The 16220-nt window shown below is 37.2% G+C and overlaps 1 protein-coding gene across 1 annotated transcript; it reads left to right on the top strand.

Moving 5' to 3' along the window:
- The first annotated feature begins 2448 nt into the window (after positions 1-2448).
- On the top strand, positions 2449-15371 carry LOC100367520 (sialin-like). Its single transcript, XM_085498242.1, has 10 exons — positions 2449-2871; positions 8657-8848; positions 10107-10340; positions 10515-10602; positions 12401-12487; positions 12836-12966; positions 13554-13703; positions 13812-13944; positions 14578-14819; positions 15135-15371. Exons 1-10 carry the CDS (start codon positions 2449-2451, stop codon positions 15369-15371), a joined length of 1917 nt encoding a protein of 638 aa, XP_085354368.1.
- Positions 15372-16220: the final 849 nt, after the last annotated feature.

The following is a 16220-nucleotide window of genomic DNA, read 5'->3' as shown; positions in this document are numbered from 1 at the left end:
ACAATCAATCAATACCTAAATAGGTTCGCTTCACGCGTGCATGGAACTCAGACGGATTCGGATCTTCATCACTTTTGACCGTACATGGTGATATATATTTCAACAATGTTAGTTTACGTTCTTTATGTTACATATCACGTCACGTATACACCACTACCCGTAAAGAACCAGTGTTATTTTTTCTTAGCTCGTTTCATTTTGGCGTCTTCGCCAGTAAAACATTATTCTGAATAACATATGGGTGAGTTGAAGTAAAATGATCACAAGTATGATAGCTGTAAAATTGTCTGATGATTTAAAGGGTGGTGTTCGTGGCGCCGCGTCCTGTTCGATATGGGACTTATAGCGAACAGAGTGGAGCCTGCTGAAGTCGCTCTCCGAGAATTACAAGTATTTTCAGCGGTATATCACTCAACAGTAGTTTCCATAGCAATTATCCAACGAGGTTTGTACTTCTCACTATCTCAGTAATAATGGGAGTATCTTTAGAAGTTTATAGAGCCAGAATCGGGAGTTTTTCTTGTCGAAATCGCCAGGGTGACGAAGATGAGTGGACATGTGCATGTTTAGCGACCTCATTTGCATATTTAACAGGACAAGTGACACTTGCTGTACAAATATGTCTATTCAAGCAGTTAATTATCGGTAACGTTGAACGTAATCCAGGACCTCATACAGGCCAGAAAGGTAATGGGGTGGATACAGAGTGTTCAGCAGATCAAATAACACATACGTATGCTACAAAAAATGACATCTCTGAGATGAATAATTCTTTGTCTCGACAACTAGCAGCGATTCTGACAGAATCACAGGCAACGCATGAATAATCTAGAAGATGACGTTGCCGAGATGCGTACAGAAATCAATGATTTCAAAAGTGAAATACGCAAATCAAATCCTACCAATTTAGAGGGCCATTCCTTTTCATACAGTTCAGATGTATTGAACGGGATTCGTGAACTAAAATCAGAGTTAAAAGAACTACATAGTAAATATGACGACATGAGTAACAGATCTCGCCGAAATAACCTAGTATTTAAAGGGGTCCACCAGGAGAAAAGTTCGGAATCGTGGGAAGAGTCTGAAATCATCGTAAAAAGCATAATTAACGACAAATTAGGAATTACTTCAAATGTGGAATTTCAAAGAGTGCATCGTGTTGTCAACGGCCCGTTTTTCAATGGCGGAAAACTTATCGTCGCCATGTGTACTAACTACAAGGACAAAGAAATTATCGTAAAAAACGCGTAGCGGCTACAAGGATCAAATATGTATATTGATGAGGACTATTCAAAAGACATCAGATTTAAAAGGAAAAAATTGTTCGAGTTCAGAAAAGCGTTGAAGAATGATGAGCTTAACATACGTGAATTACGACAAACTGCCCGTGAAGAAACAGAGTGGAAAACGAACACTGTACGAATACGACGACGCTCAACATAAAGTGATCATATTCCAACCAAAGTAGCAGTCTGGTCAACGCCCTCATGAAATTGACAACATTACAGTGAAATTACTTTTTTGGAACGTTAGAGGTTTGAAAGGTAAATGGGACGATACAGAATTTATTGCATATTTAAAACAATTTGATATTATTGCTCTAACTGAAACCTTTGTAGATTCATGCACCTTTAATTTAGAAAATTATTGTACTTATTATGTTGACGCACAGCGATCCGGTAATAAGGGGAGACACTCGGGTGGTATTTTTACCATCTTCTCGCAATTTGTTGAGAAAATGCGATGCTCAAAAAATTCTATTCTTGGCTAAAGTTAGAAGTGCCAAATAAAAACGTACTCCTCCTTGGTGCTGTGTACATACGACCTGTTGGGTCTCACTATGCTAACGACACTATTTTTGCAGAAATTGAATCTGATATAGTAAATCTATTCAGACGTTATTATGGCGCAAATGTGTTATTAATATGAGACTTTAATGCACGGACAGGGGTACTAAATGACTTTATCGAAGATGAAAATTCTACTCATATGCCTATTGGTGACACACACATTGCTAATATTGATATTGGCGTGCGTAGTAACTGTGATGTAGAAAACAATAATTATGGAGATAAGTTATTGAGTGTATGCAAAACCACCGACCGATCTTAGGAACATAAATGGACGTGGACCCTCTGACACCATAGGGCACTTTACATGCATAACTTACAATGGGGCTAGTATGATCACAAACTATTTTTAGCACTATATCTGATTTGCATGTTGGATGTAGAACTGAATCGGACCACATGCCATTTGAATGCACCATAGATGGGTATTTTATTGGTAATCGTCAAACTGTAGCTGTTAATAATAAAAGCATGCCACAATTTAGGAGATATTATGTGAATCGGGAATCATGTAAAATATTCCAAGCAAAATGGATAGAAGGTGACTTTGATCATGTGATCCAAACCATTCAGTTGGACACTGATATTGGTGATATAAATGGGGCTCTCTAAACTATCAGATTTATTCATGAATACTCGACCACGCAGGCGCCAGAATAACAAGAGTGTAAGCATTCACTGTGCTAGGTGGTTTGATACTGAATGCAATAACGCTAAGTTAGATTTACAAAGAAAACTACGACAATTTCGTACTAGCAAAAAAGAATACAGCGATATGCTTATAAAAAAGAAAAAGGTCTATCAAAATAATCAAATACCCGAGTTAGAAAAAGCCGCTCGTGACAGTGATAGCAAAAAGTTTTGGGGATTCTTCCGAAATGCAGACGAGCCCACACCACCCTCAATTAGGCCAACTGAATGGTTTAATTATTTCAATTCTTTATTTAATCCAGTTATTAATGTGGAAAAAACACTGAGCACGACAATTTGTGGAGCAGTATTGAATCTGCTGTCCAGGATGGTAATTTTAACTACTCACACGAGAACCAAATTACAGTTGAAATTTGGTAAATCACGAGGCAGCGATGGCATACCGCCTGAATTTTACAAATTTTGCTCTCCTCAATTAATTCAATTATTACATGGCATCTTCAACAGTATTTTCGATACAACCATTTCCCCTAAGCAATGGTGTGAAGGTATTGTATTCCCGATACATAAAAATGATTCTAGGAATAAGGCTTGTAATTATCGGGGTATCACATTACTACCAATATTAAGTAAAATTGTCAATAGAATTTTATACAATAGGCTACATAAATGGGATGAAATTATTGAATTTACTAGAGAAAAACAAGCGGGTTTCAGGGCAGGCTATAGCACATAGACAACGTATTTATTATTCACACATTGGTACAAAAACATCTTGCAACTAAACGGGGACGTTTCTGTTGTGCTTTTATTGACTTCGAAAAAGCATTCGACCGAGTCAATCGGGTAGCTTTATTTTTCAAACTTGGTAAAGCAGGTATTAGAGGTAAAATGTATTCCATTCTTAGCTCTATGTATTTACAATTCTTTTTTTTTTTTATAAATGACCTCCACGTAGAAGACAAGCTTTTACGTGATAGTTCTGGTTGTTCTGTGGGTTTAATTAAGTTATTTTATCTTCTTTTTGCGGATGATTTAGTTTTGATGTCTTACAATGCAATTGGATTGCAAAGATTACAATAAGTTGAAATCATATTGTGATAATTATCATTTGAGAGTTAATTTAACCAAAACCAATGTAATAGTTTTTAGAAATGGAGGACCGTTACGAAGATACGAGCAGTGGCGATACGATGGAAAAATAATTGAAGTAGTGCCGTATTACGTTTATTTGGGTATAAAATTCTCACTACGTGGTTCTTGGTCATTATGCCAACAACATCTAGCAGATCAGGCAACAAAAGCGCTCCATGCACTAATGGTTATTATATGTAAAATTGGACCAGTGTCTATTTCTCTGTGTTTTAAAATATTTGTTACAAAAATTGTTTCAATAAAGCAATGGGGTAGCGAGAAAAATACTATTTAGTTACGGATTTGGAGATTTGTGGTACATGATGAAAATGCGTTTCTTGGCTTGTTTCGTCAGCGGTGTTTTGACATCGATCTCCAAAAATGGTGTGGTGTTGTAGACTTATTTGAAAGATTAACTTCATATAAACTATAAAAACGTAACCTGGAACTGGAATCGTATCTTATAATTGAAATGAAAACAGTTTTTCGACTTGCTATGTTAAAATTCAGAACATCATCACATAGTTTAATGATTGAAAAGGGACGCCGCCTAAACATACCGAGACCAACAGGATCTGTCCAGTTTGTCGTAGTGGGGTTGAAGATGAGTTTCATTTTTTACTTCTCTGTCCCGCCTACGACGAGCTGAGGCAGCGCTATATTCCAAACATATACACTAAGCAGCCCCGCCTACAACACCAGTTCATTAACCTAATGACCAACAAAAATCCACAAACTGTTAGAAATTGTGCTAAATATTTATTTTATTCTTTTCTTAATAGAGAAACGTTGTTAGAGGAAGTAATTCTTAATGATATCTAACTATTGTATTTAATTTTTGTTTAAAATCTTTACCATGTGTAACCTGTGACAGCATATACTAGAAATGTACTTAGTGTACTTAGGGCCGGCGGCCTATGGTACTTTGGAAATAAACATTATTATTATTATTATAGCGACGTATACAACGCCGTAAAATACATTGTTTATTTACATGAAATTGGAACACGCGCTGCGCGACGACCACCGCGCTTCAAATTTTAACATTCGGAGTTACTCGTAGTTTGATGATAGCGTGATTAGTGCGGTCTTGGACGTTGCTGCATACGGTTAAGTCCAGCCACACCGAATTGGCTTCCGTAAAAAACACTGTTATACGAAAGACCATATATAGATTGTATCCCGTCTTTCCGAACCTTAAATCGGGAGGGTCGACACCTGCGCACGCACGTCCCAAGCGACGATAACAACACACGCTAAAAACGCAAAGGCTCATGGGTAAACGCTTGTTTGTAAACAATGACACGCTATAGCCATCTGACGCATACGCAGGTGACGACTCCCCCGCTTTAAAGGGCGCTGGTCGTCGCGCAGAGCGTGTTCGAATTTCTTGTAAGCAAACAATGTATTTTACACGCGCTGTGTACGTCGCTATGAGTCCCACATCGAACAGGACGCAGCGCGACGACCATCGCACTTTAACGCTACCTGTCCACGCGACAGACGGCCATAGCGTGTCGCTGTTTACAAACATGCATCTACCCATGGGCCTTTGCGTTTTTTAGCGTGCGTTGACTTGTTATCGTCGCTTGGAACTCAATACTCGCGCTAGCGATAACCCCTTCAATATTGAAGATACACTACACGAGTGCGTCCTATGCACCTGAGTCTGAGGCTATGAAGAACACACTGGATAAAACAGTCTTGTAACAATAAACGTTACAAATCCAGCTTTTCATGATTTCCACTTTTTTCAAAATGTCATTGCACATATCATGGAAGGTATTAACGTTAGTACCTTCCATGTACATATCAAGTACGGTTCTGTATTTGACTTCCAAATCATCTAAAACAGTATGGGTATAGTTAGGCATCACTACCTAGTCTTGTCGGTTTTGTCACCTCTTTCGAAAGAAGATTCTTGCTATGTTGTGCGATGTTTCCGTCCCAGCTTTTCCCATCTTGCATTTTTTTTTTGTGGTAAACCAATAAATAATAGTTCATCTTGCCGAGACTACCATTACCACGCAACCTTGCACGATGTGCTACTCCAAGTACTGATTTCATATCCACTTTTTTTCGCAGCAAGAATAACTATGAAAAAAATACTCATCAGATGCAAATGGCGTCTGAAACTTTCGTTCATCTTGTAACTTTGCAGTTGTTATAATTTACGTACACCGTCACTCTGCTGCTCTATATATTTAGACGTTGTTATTCGTGATCCACATTGACGTTGGAACGTGTTCGTTTGTCATTATTAATTTCCGTAAAGCCGGACAAATGTGTTGACATATCACCATTATGAAGTATTATCTCAGACGTGCCGTGCGAGAGCTAACCGTAAATACAGTGATAACACACGAATAACTATAGGTCGGGACATACGCATAACGATCACTGCATAGCAACGACTGGAAGCTGCAGTGAGCGTAATTCGCTCGTTAAAGGGCGGTAGTCGTCGCGCCACGCATGCGCGAGATATATGGGTCTCATATAAACAAAGATGGGGACTTTGACTGTTGCGCAGATCAACGAGTACGAACTGAGACGTTTTTAAGCTTTAATTGGGTAATTTTTTGGTGATTGAAAGGTATCGCAGGAGTCACCAGCGGTATTCAGTGCAAGACGCGCCCAGGGCAAAGCTCATACTTGTGATTTCCATTTGAAGAGCGCCTTGGATTGTGGGAAAATCAATGTTTATCAACACAAATGTCGCACATGCGCAGCGCGACGACCACCGCGCTTTAACTAACATAATTTTTTGATATAAAACAACAGTTTAGTTGCTTCCAAAACACGTGGTCAAAATAGAAATGTGTAAACTACAAACACAGGAGTATTTTGCCACAATAGTTTATAAACGTATTTATTTCATATTATCATCATTGTTAACTCTCTTACTACCTGCAATATACAAAATTTCACATTAGGTTGTATTTTCAAAATACAATGTAAAGGTCAAATTCATGTTTACTCCACACAAGATGCGATATTAAGGGTCCTGTATATATATGATTTGTGAATTAGCTCAATACTCCCAGGGCGGTTGTTTTTGAATCAAGGAAACGGGAACTACATTTTAGAGCCAATGTACATCTCAAGCGTGTTTTGAAGCATTATTGTATACATCCGCCAGTTTTACCTCTGACCTCCCGTTACGTTTAATGACTTGGAACAGTAGCGTCTTTCTGCATCTAGGGAAAACGGTATTCGGTTTATTCTTCTCTACACATTTGTGCACTTCTTTTGTGAAATGTCTTTTTTGTGAACGTTTCTTCTCTGTTCGAAGGCAATACCTGTATCGGCTGCACCGCACATGTGTTTATTCACAAAATTGTATCTCCCAATCTCAACACGCCAATTCAGAGCAAGCATTTTCTGATTGGTCCGGGAAGACTCGGCTAAGAATTTGATTCGAAAATCGAGTATATCAAGCGGGTGAAAGCATGAATCTGCGAACCTTCAGAAGAAATAAGGTAAGCCTAACTAGACAGTACTTCTGTCTGCGCAGTAGTCGTAAACAACATTGATTGTAAATTTGAACACAGTGCATCCCTTTATGTGTGGCTAAAACTCGAGTGTTCTAATGATATGAAGATGACCTTCATTGATAGGTACATGTATAATAACCATAAAAATGTCAAGAGCACATTTGTCGGTACATTGATAGTTATATTGGGCAGATAATCAAATTGTTCGTAAATACATGCCCTTTTAACCCCCCGAATTCAAAGGGCATAAAAAAAACACTAACCGGTCCGTAAATTTATATTAACATGCGTGGCGAAGTTACTTACCGAGAATTATAGGGATATTGGATTGAAACCTTTGTAAATTTTCAAAACTACCGGATTTGTGGCTAAATCTATGAAAGTAAACAGCGAAAAATTTAACTAAAAAATTAAATGCTTTCAAAATCGCCGTTTATATTAGAAAATGTGTGTGTGAATTTTGTTTCTTCGTCTGTGATATTTGTTCAATTTCGGACTTTTTTTCTATCATTGTTTTGTAATACATGCAGCTAGTCTAAGAGTAACTGCGCATACTTAGGTCTCCAAGTCACTGTTGCTTTGGGGTTCTTGTATTCCAGTTGCCCATTTATTGCTTTAGAGTCACGCGCACCTCGTCGCATTCGGGTCATGCGCATTTATCGCATCCTTGTCTTCTAGTGGCCCCTGGACCATTTCGGGCAACGCATTCATTATCGCATTCGGGTCTCCCACTGATTGAATTCGGGTAGCACGTTGATTGCACTAGGCTATGATTATATTTGAGTCGTTCAATGACGCGTATTGATTAAATTTTCGTTCAACTATAAATCCTCGCTGATTGGCTACTGAGTCGGATGAAAATAACAGTTTCAAATAACGCGAGAACGTGTTATAGATTTTGTGCCTAATCAGGTGTTCGTATGCAAAGAATTTTTCTTCATATTCAAAATGTAGAGAATTTTCACTGTTTTTGTATTTCATAATTTACTTTTTTGGGTCTGGGCTGGATTCAAGAGCCCCCCCCCCCCCCATTTAGTAAATATTAGTACAATCAGTCGCATTTATTTTATTATCATTTATTATTATTATTTAATTTAAAGGGCAGCAGTCGTCGCGCCGCGTCGTGTTCGATATGGGACTAATAACGACGTTTACAACGCGTGTAAAATACATTTACATGAAATTCGAACAAGCGCTGCGCGACGACCACCGCGCTTCAACCACTTGTCACATTCGAGTCGCTCATTGATCGAATTCAGATCACCGTTTGATTATATTCTTATTTGTATCGCGATTCTATTGATTTGGGTCACGTACTATTAACAATCGTTCGCATTCGCCATCCTAAAGTACGCAAGAGTAAAGATCAAACAGTTTGTGCCAGTTTAGTTTTAAATTTCATGTGTCTGATTTCAGATTGCTTCAGACTTGTGTAAGAGGACATGAACGAGCACAATATACGAGTTGTCATGTTATAGCGTGATTAACGTAAATATACTAGTATATAATTTGTTTTTGTTAATTAAGGTTTCAGACCTGATAGCAGCCCGTCACGTGCTGGCAATCTGGTTTTTCTTTGGAATGCTGAATGCATACACGATGCGAAATAATCTCAGTGTTGCCATCGTTGCCATGGTGAATAGTACTGGGCATGACAGCGATGCACAGGATAGTGCAGACGAATGTGGTATAAATGCAACCGTCACTGAGGAGGAAGAGGTAAGGACATACCTACATCGGCTTGTCATACGTAAATTTTACGGTGAATATGGAATTTAATATTGAACTCAAGAGCAGTTTTTTCTAGGCACTGACGGACCCACCTCAAATTGTCCAACAGTCGTTTATTTGTTAATCGCGTATCATACATTTGTTTAAAGCGGGAGCGACGATAACAACACACGTTAAAACGCAAAGCCTCATGGGTAGACGCTTGTTTGTAAACAATGAAACGCCATGGCCATCTGACGCATGCGCAGGTTACGACTCCCCCGCTTTAAGGTAGAGATGCTGTTTACCTGACAGGTATTTTAATTAGTTAATTAGGAAACCAAGATGACCTCCCTGGTCCACAAAACTATATATTTTCAGAAAGCACATTGTATGAATTTTAAAAATTTTTAGTATTTTTTTTATGGACACTGTAGTTTGAAATATGCACAAAAATGTGCTTTTTTGGTCAAAAGTGATTTAAAAAAAATAGCTCCTAAACCATGCTTCTGTTTCCTGTCAAACTTGGTTTGTGGGTACATCTGTTTACTATGAAGAAAGTGCCGTCTTGAAAACTGGAGCTATTTTTTTTAAGTTCTGGGATGTGCACTAAAAAGAAGCTGAGATAATTGCTAATTTGCATAACAATTCACTCAGTAAGAAGTGTGCTAATGCTCATAATACAAATGGCTGTAACAGTTCCAAATTTAAATGTATTATCGTTTTGTTAAAATATAGTGCATAATATGGAGATCCCGTCATTTCTTTTATTTCACCATGTTTCTTTTTTATTATTTATGTACAGCCTTGCTAAATCTTGCTAAGCATTCAAAAGAGAGAATGTTTGCACCTGTTATCTATATTTTAAAATCGTTTTTTGAGTATGTTCCACTATTCACAATTCTCCAAAATTTAACAGTATATTGCCAAGACTGTTTAGATAATAAAAAACAAAAAATAAAAAAAAATCACTCCCAAGGGCTCACAAACATGCATCTCTACCTTAATTGTTTGTATTAAGAAATCAAAACAAAAAGAAATATTCCAAGACAGTATAAGATGAAGTACAAAATATCATATTTTTCAGTTTCTGCTGTAAATCATAATTATCACTATAGTATAATATAACAAATCTTGTATTTCATGCTCATATGTTTGTATATGTAAATTAGATGAACGGATCAATCCATGTAGATTTGACTATACATGTATATATATTATTGGAAAGTATTGAGACATGTTATAAACTAACGTTATATATTACTAGACGGGAGATTTCAACTGGAGTAGTTACCAAGAAGGAATTCTGCTTGGAGCTTTCTACTATGGTTACACGATTACACAGATTCCGGGAGGATGGCTTGAAAGAAAATTCGGAGCAATGCGTGTGTATGGTGGCAGCATTTTATTCTGTGCCATATTAACAATGCTCACACCGGCTGCAGCTTGGCTTGGTTTTGGAGCCATTTTCACTTGTCGGTTTCTCTTAGGATTTTGCCAGGTGTATATTAAAATATTTTTGAAAGTCAGTCGACATAGAGTATCGTGTTTTACAACAAACTGATTTATAAGTTGACTGTTTCATTGAATTATACTCAGACGAATTTTCTGTTATTTCATTGAAATCGTAATATTTCATAATAATTAACCACAGAAACGTGTACTGTCATTACAGGGTCCAGTTTTCCCATCATCGTATGGAATGTGGGGTAAATGGGCGCCACCTCTAGAGAGAAGCAGACTGATATCTTTCAGCAATTCTGGTAGGTGGTACACCCAGAGTGCGAGAGAAAAAAAGGGTTGAAATAACATCTGTTATTCCTTGTGTGGTGATTCTTAAAGGGTGGTGGTCGTCGCGCATATCGAACAGAGCGCGACGCGACGGCCTCCATTGTTCGTTTACTTCGTCTATTAGTATGTATTCATTGTGCACACATTGAAGATGAAACTACCCTGAACACTCAGGTTTAAGGTTAAGATTAGTAACTACATAAAAAAAACGGGAGTAAAACCCTAGACAACTAGTTAGTTTGCTGTTTTGCTGTTTTCCAGTTTTAGCTTATTTACAGTGTCATTGGTTCGTAGGAGTAGGATTGCATGCTGTAAGGATAATGTATTTTGCCCTGGTGGACGTTGAACCGCGAAGGTTAGGTTTTCAATGCCATACACAAATATGCGAATTGCTCTGATCTTAATGATATATACGTGTGAATGAGTGGCAATATCGGAAATATTGCGATAACACCTTATCTCCCTTGCCGGTCGCTAAGGTACAATTAAAATGTCGTTTTAGTTTGTCTGTGACATGTTTTTTTTATATGACTGTGGCACACATCGTTCCCTAACATCTTGGGAAATTGTATTGCAAAATTCGAAGTCAATTCTTATGCATGATCTCCTGATAAATTATAAAGGATTAAACACGAGTTTCTAAATGCCTAAATGATTCGATATAATGTCACGAAGAACTTTACAAAGGGGCGCCCACAAGCAAAAACACGAAGGTAATAATTACAAGTAATAAACAGTTGCATCCAGGTGTTATGTTGATATCTACAATTGCTTGAATGATTCTCACATACATATAGATCAACTTCATCGAATTAGTAAAAATGTGCTTGTTACATAAGATGAATAAAAAATGTCAACAAGGTCAATAGGTCTCGAGATATAGAAAAGATTTGTATTACGGTACAATAGAAACGAATACCATACACAAACGTATCGAGACAAAGAACAATTCAAACAAGAAATGGTTTTGTTAGATATTTCCTTTCTTAATATATTTTTTATTATCAACAAATTATACTTTTATAATGAAATTGCGAGGGTTAAAGCATGCTAGAAGCCTTGTACAGAAATTATTATTACATAATTCCAGTCCCTACATATCAACCCATAATATGCACCCAATAACAGTCTCGAGCTTCTCGATCGAAGTAAATGCACCAATAGTTCATCCGATGGACACAATTAAACCTGACTCACTTGGACGCCAAAAAAACTGTAAAATAAAATAGTGTTAATTTAATAAGGAGAATGGACAACAATAAAGTGTTCCCAGTTCCCAGTTCCCCGGATTCCATCATATGACCCCTTAAACCAACCACTAAACATGTTCCTATGTGTTCCAATTGTTCACAACCCTGATCAGATCAACCTGACAAAACATAAAACATAATCATAGGTTTATACCTATATATTATATAATTTTCTTTTAGATTGACGTCATCAGACACGAGTGTTTGTATCAGTCCCCGAAAAGGGGTCACAAAAATGTGTACCAGTCATCGAGAACATCATTTTTTATTTCAAAATAAGAAAAATCAAAAGATAATAGAAGTGAAAACAAAACGCTGCATTAGTATCTTGTCCAAATCTCGCCAATGAACGGCCATAACTTACACATAAAAAATAGTCTCTGTTCGTATGTGCAAGATGGATTGCAGTTTGATCATCAATTACCCCAACATAGCATCTGATAGGTTCACCATCTTAATGCATTCCGTACTCGATATTCAAAATATCATTCTATTGCATTCATACTATTCTGTATTATAGGTGCAAACTGGGGAAGCATCGCTGCTATGTCATTGTCAGGTGTGCTGTCTGTCACACTAGGTTGGGAATCTTGTTTTTACGTATTTGGTAAGTTCATCAATGTTGTGTTAAATATTAAAAAAAATATTGACTGGTTGCATGAGTCGGTGTGTGATTATTACATTACATACTTTCCGATTTTCGGAAAAAATATATCCACCTCAGTGTATGTAATCGCCAAAGAGCATTCATTGGCAATATCGCAAAGAATTTTCTCAAATATGCGACATTTAGACGATTTATCATTATCATTCATACGTATCATCAGAGATTTAAACTTACACGGTATTTTTGAACACATGTAGAACACATTTCCAGCTATTATTGATTCTTTATCAATTTTTTCAAACACGTGTATAAGAAAAATTACGCGAGTGTGTCTTTTTTTCTGTTTAGGCATAATATCGCTATGCTGGTGTGTTTTTTGGTTTCTCCTAATATGGGATATTCCAGATTCTCATCCTAGGATCTCTGAAGAAGAAAGAAGTTATATTGTAAACTCCATTACTACCAACGTGAAGAAATCGGTAAATAACAAAAAATTATTGTGATTTATTAAATTAATGGTCGTTAATGATTTAAACATATATCAGCATTGCCACCACATCTAATCTTAAGGTTCTTCACATGCTTTGCTTAGGCTTTTACTAGTATCGCATGCATTCAATGCAGCAACAATTAAAGCCTTGATGCAAATCACTTAAAGATGTGAGCGAATCGCTCTCTTCACATCAGTGACAAATCTTTTGAATCAAGGAATGTTCAGACACGCTGAATATTAACATTTTTGCTGTCATTATTGAATGCCAAAACCAGTTTAGACAAAGAGACTTTCTCTAGCAACTGTCAATGAATACATGTTTATCTAGCACTGGTGGGCGCCATGTTGGTGGTTGTACACTTTCCATTTACCACTTCACTCCATACTACTCCATTCCATTGGTACTGTTCAGAAATATAATAATCTTCTGCCATTATCATTGTGTGAACTCCGTGAGTAAATTTATACTTATATAGTTCTTCTGTGAAGGTATAACGTTCTTTAGCGAAGCGCTGCCAAGAGTTTTCAATGTAAAATATATCTCATAGAATTAAATTCTTTGTCTTTTTTCAGGGTTGGCGAGTTCCTTGGCTCTCCATATTCAAATCACCACAGGTGTGGGGCCTCACAATTGGTCACTTTTGCAGCAACTGGGGTAGCTATACTCTACTGACAAGTCTTCCGCAATACATGGATCAAATACTTGGCTTCAACCTGGGAGCGGTAAGTTTGGGTTCTGGTGTATGCGTTCTTGTCACACTTGGCGTACCCAGTTCAATAACATTACGACAACCAGTGTAATTAAAAACATGTATTTTCTTTCACATATAGAACGGTTTCATGTCTTCTTTATCATCACTTGGTCTTTGGACGTTTACAATATTTTACGGTTGGTTAGCGGACTATACCAGACAGAGATACATTATGTCAACAATCCAAGTGAGAAGAGTACTGACGTCATTGGGTAATGACTGCTATATGCGTATCCACTTATGGAACGATTACGCGCGTCCTCTTAAAATAAAAACAAACATGGCAGCCCCCCCGAGTTTGACCCTATAGAAAGAAGTTTGCTCAATCTGTTATAAACTTTTTTGATTTCGGCATCCCCACGATGTATCCTTTGGAGGAAAAAATGTATAATGATAAGGTGATTACGAGGATGCCGCAAAGTATGCACTCAGACAGTACACGGTTGCATAGACCTCAGCTGTCTTCGTGCATACTTTTCGGTATCCTCGTAATAACCTCACAATATTAATTGCATTGAGGAATTATACGCCGTTGTATTTGTTTACGCTTTGCGCACGATCGCATCAGAAGATAAAATAGCGATACAATTGTTGTTTGCTGCTGTTATTAAATATACATGTATGTGCCCCTATTAATAGAACAACGTTGTCATAGCAGAAATGCAAACATACGAGTTTTACAGTGCACGGCCTATACACGCCACGCTATAGCATTCAGCAGTAATATTACGAAATGTCTAAATCTAAGCTTTGGATATCAACAAATGGTAAACGATCTTGTGGAGGATTATGTTTTTTTTATTATAATGAATAAGTTATGATACAAACTTAACGTGTATTTTCAGGTATGTTCTTACCGGCTGTTTTCTTGATGATGGGTGGACAGATCGGCTGTAATCGTGGGCTGGCAGTTTTGTTCATCACAATATCTTCTGCTTTCAGTGGATGTGGCACACCTGGTTTTAAAGTTAACCACGTTGAGATTGCACCCAAATTTGGTGGTATTTTATTCGGCATTACGAACACAGCTGGTAGTATTGCTGGATCGCTCTCACCTTTGGTTGTTGGCGCAGCAACAGCGGAGGAGGTAAATACTCCCAGATCTGATACTAGACCTGAGATAGTCCATATATAGAATCACGAATCATCATTGATGATGACGTCTGCGATTATGGGATAATATGTCAATCCTAAAAACCGAAATGTATGTACTTGCTAAACTGAATGATATATGGCAGTGAAAGCAACTTACGCGTCATGGATAACATATATTTCGATAAAATTATGTCTAGACAACCAAGTCAGTACATTCGCATATATAACTGTCTGTAGACACTCACACCCTTTGGTAGCACACGAAAAATAGTTAAACCACTTTTAATTCAATATTTTGTTGTTTTAGAATACGCGTGAACAATGGCAGAAGATTTTCGCGTTATCAGCGTTGATTTACGTCATTGGTGGAATTGCTGTTCTGCTAACTTTGAAAGTGGATGAACGGGAATGGGCCAAAGACAAGGAAGCTAGACAAAGGGACAAGACACAGCAGACAGATATGGTGGTATTTGACAATGTGGGAATTGAGAAGACTGATAGTGGAAGTGAGGATGACATATATAAACATCAAAAGCACGAATAAATCTTATTTCATGGCCTCGCTTTCAAATTAATTTAGATTAATGTTGTAGAAAATGATCTTCCTGGGAACCAGACAAGAAGACTCTTTATCCCATATTCTTTGCAGGAGAATTGCTGGCAGTCCAGATCAGACAAAATAAACATATTTGTAATAATCAACTAAAACTACCCTAATATGCGGTTGACACAAATTTTTTGGTAGCTGATATTGATTCAGCAAAATGATTTGTTTCTAACCGTGGAATACTTTGCAGAGCTGGAACTGATTTTTTGACCGAGTTTATCAACAATTATAATTTAGAAAACTTGCTGGCAAATTCCAATTTTCTATAAAAAAAATTGCATAGTTGATTGCAAGTAAGAGAAATGCGATCTATTGCATCTGAAAGGATAACTTGTTCCTCCTTGATATCAAGTCGGTTTTTTGGAAAGAGTTATTCCAGAGGTATTTCAGTGGATGAGGCGGGCTACTAGTGTAAATGACATTTTTTATGTGCACAATAACCTTGAAATTGCAGAACAAAATTTACAAATTTGGAGAAATTATCTTAGACTGCACTGGATCATACCGGACACAGTGACAAAACTATTTCCATTCAGTATTTTGCATAATTATTTGGCTGTAAATTATTGTTGTATAACGTGGACAATTAGAGAAGACGATTCGTATACTCTTTGTGAGGAGCATTTTAAAACAATTACACACTTGCTACTGTTGATGTAGAAAGACAAACACCATTTACCCACAGGTCATTATGACTTGAATGAAAGTGCCATTTTTAATTATGTGATTGGAAAAAATCATATTTAATTGTCATACTGAAAATAAGACTTTATTTTTATTTAACTT

This window comes from Saccoglossus kowalevskii, chromosome 4, assembly GCF_978046115.1.
Source record: "Saccoglossus kowalevskii chromosome 4, keSacKowa6.1, whole genome shotgun sequence".
NCBI classification, from domain to species: domain Eukaryota; kingdom Metazoa; phylum Hemichordata; class Enteropneusta; family Harrimaniidae; genus Saccoglossus; species Saccoglossus kowalevskii.
Note: the sequence above shows the minus strand (reverse complement) of the source record. Positions and strands in the feature narration are given on the sequence as shown.

What these genes read in the sequence shown, in the direction of transcription:
- LOC100367520 (XM_085498242.1), top strand. Translation starts at nt 2,449, where the DNA reads ATGGGGCTCTCTAAACTATCAGATTTATTCATGAATACTCGACCACGC. An exon ending in TGAATCTGCTGTCCAGGATG is followed by an intron (nt 2,872 to 8,656) that starts GTAATTTTAACT and finishes TTGTTAATTAAG; the next exon opens with GTTTCAGACCTGATAGCAGC. An exon ending in TTGGCTTCAACCTGGGAGCG is followed by an intron (nt 13,704 to 13,811) that starts GTAAGTTTGGGT and finishes TTTCACATATAG; the next exon opens with AACGGTTTCATGTCTTCTTT.